The following is a 6,572-nucleotide window of genomic DNA, read 5'->3' on the forward strand; positions in this document are numbered from 1 at the left end:
CTTTCATTTGTATGGTGTAACTGTTGATCTCTGAGGGTTAGAAGGTGATTTAGTCACACTGTAAACATTTCGTGTTTAATAGTAAATATTCAAACATTTCATATTTGATCCCCCAAATATCAGGATTTCAGAGAATTTTTCCAGGTTACAGTAATTGCCTTTTCTAGGTGCCATGTAGTTAGTACATACCCTTTTCAGAGTGGCTTCTTTCACTTAGACGCATCTCCGTTTCCTCCCTGTCTTTTCATGGCTTCGTAGCTCGTTTCTTTGTGGCGCTGAGCGATACTCCATTGTCTGCCTGGACCACAGTTTATCTGTTCACCGACTGAAGGGCATCTTGGCTGCTTCTAAGTTTTGACAGTTATGAATACAGCCACCGTCATCGTTCTTGTATAGCTTTTGTGTGGATGTAAGTTTTCAACTCCTTTGAGTCCATACCAAGAGGTGTGATTGCTCGATCATGTGGTAAAAGTATGTGTTTAGTTTGGTAAGAAGCCACCATTCTTCCAAGTTAGCTGCACCATTTTGCATTCCTGCCAACGGGGAGGGAGAGTTCCCATTGCTCCACATCCTTGCTTGCATTTGATGTTATCAGTGTTTTGAGTTTCTACCATTTTAATGGTTGTGTAGTGGTCATCTCATTTTTGTTTTAATTTGCAGTTCAATGATGACCTAGATCATGGAACATCTTCTCAGGTGCATATTTGCCATCTCTGTCTTCTCTGGTGACGTGCTCGCTTCGGCAGCGCATACACTGCATCTTCTCTGGTGACATGTCTGTCCAGACTTTTTGCCCATTTTTTAAATTGGGTGGTTTTCTTATGTTGAATCTTATGAGTTCTTTGTATATTTTGGACAGCAGTCCTTAATCAGTTGTGTCTTTTCCAACTATTTTCTCCCAATCTATGGCTTGTCTTCTCATTCTGTTGACATTGTTTTCCTAGAACACAAATTTTTAATTTTAATGAAGTCCAGCTTATCAATGATTTCTTCCATAGGTCGTGCCTTTGGTGTGTATCTGAAGTCATTGCCATACTCAGGGTCATCTAGATTTTCTCCTGTGTTCTAGGAGTTTCATAGTTTTATACTTAGGTCTGTGATCCATTTTAATTTTTGTGAAGGATGTAGAGTCTGTCTAGGTTCCTTTTCTTGCATGTGGATATCCAGTGGTTGAAAATATGATCTTTGCTCAGTCGTGTTGCCTTTGTTCCTTTGTTAAAGGCCAATTTATGTTGTTTATGTGGGTCTGTTTCTGGGCTCTCCACCAATCAGTTCTTTTGCGAGTGCCACGCAGTCTTGATTCCTCAAGCGTCGAGGTGGGCTTGGAAGTTGGACAGGGGCAGTCTTCCAGCTTTGTTCTTGTCCTTCAGTGTTGAGTCGGCTGCTCTGGGTCTTTTGCCCTCCATATCAGCTTTAGGATCAGTTTCTTGGTATATGTAAATCTTTTTTTTTTTTTTTTTTTTTTTAACATTTTGAGAGCGAGTGCGCGCATGTGAGAGAGTGCACGTGAGCACGCACGCATAAGCAGGAGGAGGGGCAGAGGCAGAGGGAGGAGCAGACTCCCCGCTGAGCAGAGAGCCTGATGGATGATGCATGGCTTGATCCCAGGACCCTGAGATCGTGACCTGAGCTGAAGGCAGACGTTTAACTGACTGAGCCACCCAGGTGCCCCAGATCATTTATTTTTAATACATATATAAAGATACTTTGTTTTGGGGGCACCTGGGTGGCTCAGTCGGTTAAGCGTCTGCCTTCAGCTCAGGTCACGATCCTAGGGTCCTGGGATCGGGCCCCGCATCAGGCTCCCTGCTCAGCGGAAAGTCTGCTTCTCCTTCTCCCATTCCCCCTGCTTGTGTTCCCTCTCTTGCTGTCTCTCTCTCTCTGTCAAATAAATAAAATCTTTAAAAAAAAATTTTTTTTTGTTTTTGCCAAAAGTTGACACTTTTGGATTATTTTCTAAATTTTTCAAAAAGAATATTGACCTTACTTGGGTGATTTGTAGTAATGTCTGAATTTTTGCTTTCACAGTCATTTCTTTTACCCATCTTTTAACATTTTAGTGATTTTTAAACATATTTGGCTTTTGAATTTAAAAAATCTCACTTTTTTATTTGAAACAATCACCAAGTTACCAAGCAGTTGCAAGTGTAGTACAAATTGCTGTTTTTTCCTGAACCATAAAAGGGTACGTTGCTAAAGTTACGCGCCATCATCCTCGAACACCTTGATGTGTGTTACCTACGGAAAAGGCCATTCTGCCCCATGGCCACAGTACAGCCCTCAGAGTCCGGTCCACGGCCACAGCCTCGTCCTCAGATGGCTCTGCGTCCCAGGGATGTCCCTCAAAGCCAGAGGGTCCGGGTCAGAACTGTGCACGGGGTCGCCACGTCTCCTCAGTGTTCCCTTGTTGCTTCGGTTGATTATTTGCTAGAACGTCCCTCTGTCTGGGTGTACCTGCTGCTTCCCCCCGATTGAGTGCAGGACCGCCCCGCTCAGTGCCGGGTCCTCGCTGCACTCCTGCCAGGGCTTGTGCTGTTCTGTTGTGTGGCTCATGGGTCCCTGGGAGCAGGTGACGTCTGCTGGCCTTCTCTGTGCAGTATGTCATTTATGGGGAAGTAGTTGAAACTGTGCCAGTATTACTGTTCCTTTATTATTTCCTTGTATGGACTCCTTTTTGAATTTTATTCCATGGGTTGTTATCGTGCTGTCCTTGATGTCCAGTGAGAGAGAGCCACTCAGGCTGGCTTCAGGGTCCCGCAGTCTGTCCCCTTGGTCTTCGAGCACTTCCTGGCTTTTGGCACAAGAAAGTTCTAGGCTCATGTTACGCTCTTCTGCCCTGCGTTTTGTTTTGAGATTGAGCGCGAGCGCGCAGAGCCTAGTGTGGTATCCCCTGGGCAGGCGGGCGTCGGCTGCGGCTGTCCCGAGTCGCTTCTCCGTCAGCAGCACTGGCCGCTGCTCGGTGACCCTCCGGGTCCTGAAAAGGCACGTCTGCCTCCGCGGTTGCCCTGGAAGTTGCCATTTCAGATATTTCATGTGTGACTGTACTTCCTGTTCATTTTTTACTTCTCCAATTTTCGGACATTATCTTTTTCCACCTAAAACAGTATAGCAGCTTTATCTGATTGGCTAACGGATCTTGTATTTCTAGCACTTGTTCATAATTGCAGTGTCTCTTTACTGATTGGATTGCTCTTGCCCAGAGTCAGCAAACTGGCTCATGAGCTAAGAATGGTGTTTTACATATTTAAAGCCTCATTGCTTCATGAAAAGGATATTTGGCAGAAACAGTGTGTGGCCTCCAAGTCCTAATGTGTGTGATCTTGGCTGCCCACCTGGCCAGCCCCCACTCCACACTTCCCTGTGCCGCACTTTTGGGGACCGTATCATCAGGTTAGACCTGTGTTATGCTACCTGGTTGTTATTATGAAGTGAGGAAGAAATGCTTTTCTGAGCATGAGACGTTTATAAGAAGCTTAAAACATTTTGTGATCTTTGACTTTTGGTAAATTGGACGTTTCTTAAAATGTTAACCATGAAAACTCTGAAAAACAATTAAAATTCTCCTGTGTCCTCAAGATTTGGTGAAACTATTCTTCATAAGTTGCTACCCACTTTCCTATATTTAAAAGGAATCTGTTAGATCTATACAATGGATTATCAGTTCCTTGAGTCTAATGAGACTTGTGGTCATCACATATACGTTGGATGTGATGCTGGTTCTCAGCTGGTCGCTCTGGGACTGGGGTTCTCCACGCAGGATCTGTGAACTCCCTGAAACCATGTGGAATGGTGGCGGGGTGCAGAGGGGAGGTGTGGCAGTAGAAGAGGGTCCCCAGCTCTCAGTCCATTTGTTTTCAAAAGCATATGACCTCAGAAGTTTAAGCTACGCTGTGGAGAAGGGAGTCTGTCTTTCATCTTGTCTGACTGTTTTCAGGGGAGAATAGCTGAGATTTCATATTCAGTGGTTTCCCAGGGAAGTTAAGTGTGAGCCGCGAGTGACATGCCCCTGACCTGCGGTGGGGAGACCTTCGGGGTGGATCCCGTGCCCGGTACTCCGCAAGTCTGCACTTTTCTGAGAGGGCGGCTCTGTTTTCCAGATGAGCAGAACTACCTCCTTCGAGACGCTGAGGCCGAGGTGCTGTTCTCTTTCAGTCTGGAAGAGTCCCTGAAAAGGGCGCACGCCTCCCCACTCTTCAAGGTAAAGGGTAGTCAGCAGTGTCCCCGCAGGTGCCCCACATGGCACAGTCGAAGGGACAGTAACTGAGTGGGTGGCGCACACTCCTGGCCTCTGGAGGCTGCTGGGACGTGTTCCTGGGGGCCTGTGCTGGGGAGGCCCGGTGGGCCTCCGGAGCACTGCTCTTCACGAGTCTGCTAGAGACACGCTCGACAAAGCACCTGGGTGTTTAGAGTGTATTTATGAATAATCCAATTGGCAAGAGACATTTAGGTTGATTTTTCTGCTTCTCACAAATCTTTGCTACTTCATGTTCTTCTCATTAAATGCATACTCAGCTGGAGAATGAAGATTCTTGGGAAAATATTAATTGAATGTGTGCCTAAATAATTTAAGACAGGATTTTTAAATATTTGTTTGATTACTTAGAACAACTTTTTTTTGTATTGATCTGTTTTTTACCCTTCTCAGGGAACCAGCTTAGGAATGAGAATGGGAATGTTAAGATGTATCTTACCTAAAATAGTCTGAATTTTCTAAATGTTCTTTTTCTGTGAGCGGTTTAAAAAAAAATAGTATCTTGTAGTGCACTTCAGAGAACAGGCGTTAGAAAGTTACATCTTAGCCATCAGGATCCTCTCCTGGTCCGAGCCCAGGGAACACACAGATCTGAACGAGGGGTCTCTTGCTTGACACAGCGAGGCGGACGGAGTAGTGTTCTCACTGACCCCACAGAATCCTTCATGTCTCTTAGGGACAGGAGTTCCAGTTACTTTGACTCATCCCGGGTCTTACCTGACGTGGGACAATGCTTCAGTTAGCTCAGATCGGCATCCTGGCTTCCTCCAGGCCCACTTCAGGCTGGGGACCTGCAAGGGCTGGGACTTCTGTAATTTCACAGAATTATACATTTGGTCAAAAATCATGGTAGAATTCATGAAAAATTACCCTAAAAATTCAGTTAAAAATGTGCACGTATTTTTATTTTTAGGCAAAATATTTTTACATCACACCTGGAATCTGCCCAAGTCTCTCAACCATGAAGGCGATTGTGGAGTGTGCAGGAGGACGAGTGTTGTCTAAACAGCCGTCTTTCCGGAAGCTCGTGGAGCACAAGCAAAATAAGGTGGATAGAAGGAAAACAGGCTGCTGATGCATCACTGTGCCAGATGAGATTCCTTGTTCAGTAACCGATAAACTCATTTTCTTTTCCTTAGAGTTTGTCAGAAATAATTTTAATATCCTGTGAAAATGACCTGCACTTATGTCGAGAATATTTTGCCAGAGGAATAGGTAAGTCAAGTCCCACTGCTCTTGCCCTTCATCGGAGCGCGTGCAGACACGGCACCATTTGAGCTTGTTTCGTTCCTTTCAGATGTGCACAACGCGGAGTTTGTTCTAACTGGAGTGCTCACACAGACACTGGACTATGAATCATATCCTTTTGGAGAGCAGCCCCCACTGGTGTCAGAACCGTATGTATTCTGCATGTATGCCCGAGTTAGTGATAAAAGGCCTGGTGAGTAGTTGTGGACACCGTGCTGTAGCATTTTCTTTATATAATTTGTACTTTCTTTTCCAGATTTAAAAAAAAAACCCGTAAACGCCTGTTATGTACTCCTTTTACCTTCAGAAAGAACTGCTTTAAAAGTTATGTGGGTGTCCTCTCAGGGGCCTTTTTTCCATCTAGAGACAGAAGGGAGACGGATTGATTTTTGCCCTGGGAGGATGGGTCGGAGCTGCAGGGCTTGGCAGGTTCAAGGAAGGAGGACTTACTTACCTGGGTGTGGGGGTCGGGGGGGTAGGGATGGGCTCCCAGGCTGTCAGCCTGTGCTTCATCAGCCACGACCGCGGCTCTGACCGCAGGGCACGCTCGCCAGGTCCTGCCAGTGCAGGGCGTCTGGTGCACTCGGGCTGTGTGAGTTGTGTGCATGGGCATTTTTAAAGCTCCCTGGGATTGAAATGTGCAGCAGGACTGACGGCTTTATGCCAGCAGGGTACTTCCGTAACTAGATTTGGGACCCTGTGTGCGGTGTTTGTTTGAAATGGTTTTTCCTCAACAAGCCTACATATAAATTTAACTGATGGCGTCGACACTGCGACTGGAGCCCTGGGACGACGTCCGGCCGTGCCCGCTGTCGGGCGGAGCAGGCCGCGCTCCCCTTCAGGTGCCCGTGTTTTCCAGCTGCTTCAGCAGGCAGGCATTTTAAAGCAGGAGAACACAGATAATAAATATACTGCATCTTATTAAGATGTGTAATTTTATTCTGAGGAAACATAAATTATGTTTTGTATTATATGAATTTACGAGCCCACATTAGGTTTTATGATTCATTTGCCAGGTTTTTAAATGTTTTCACAACACTGTTAACAGAACTTCGGCTACAAATAAAATGGT

The 6,572-nt window shown here is 45.7% G+C and overlaps 1 protein-coding gene across 2 annotated transcripts in view; it reads left to right on the forward strand.

Moving 5' to 3' along the window:
• PAXIP1 (PAX interacting protein 1) overlaps positions 1–6,328 on the forward strand; it is a 50,703-nt gene extending 44,375 nt beyond the window's left edge. Inside the window, exons 17-21 of one of the 2 annotated variants that reach the window (XM_032394297.1) lie at positions 4,098–4,198; positions 5,166–5,300; positions 5,392–5,467; positions 5,550–5,610; positions 6,244–6,328. In XM_032394297.1, the coding sequence (XP_032250188.1) occupies positions 4,098–4,198; positions 5,166–5,300; positions 5,392–5,467; positions 5,550–5,610; positions 6,244–6,259 (389 nt within the window). In that variant the 3' untranslated portion in view covers positions 6,260–6,328. Of the gene's footprint in view, positions 1–4,097; positions 4,199–5,165; positions 5,301–5,391; positions 5,468–5,549; positions 5,960–6,243 lie in introns of those variants that run through there. The other variant, XM_032394295.1, reaches the window with a different exon arrangement.
• The last annotated feature ends 244 nt before the right edge of the window (positions 6,329–6,572 follow it).

The sequence above is a fragment of the Phoca vitulina genome, unplaced genomic scaffold (assembly GCF_004348235.1).
Source record: "Phoca vitulina isolate PV1807 unplaced genomic scaffold, GSC_HSeal_1.0 scaffold80, whole genome shotgun sequence".
Classification (NCBI taxonomy): Eukaryota; Metazoa; Chordata; class Mammalia; order Carnivora; family Phocidae; genus Phoca; species Phoca vitulina.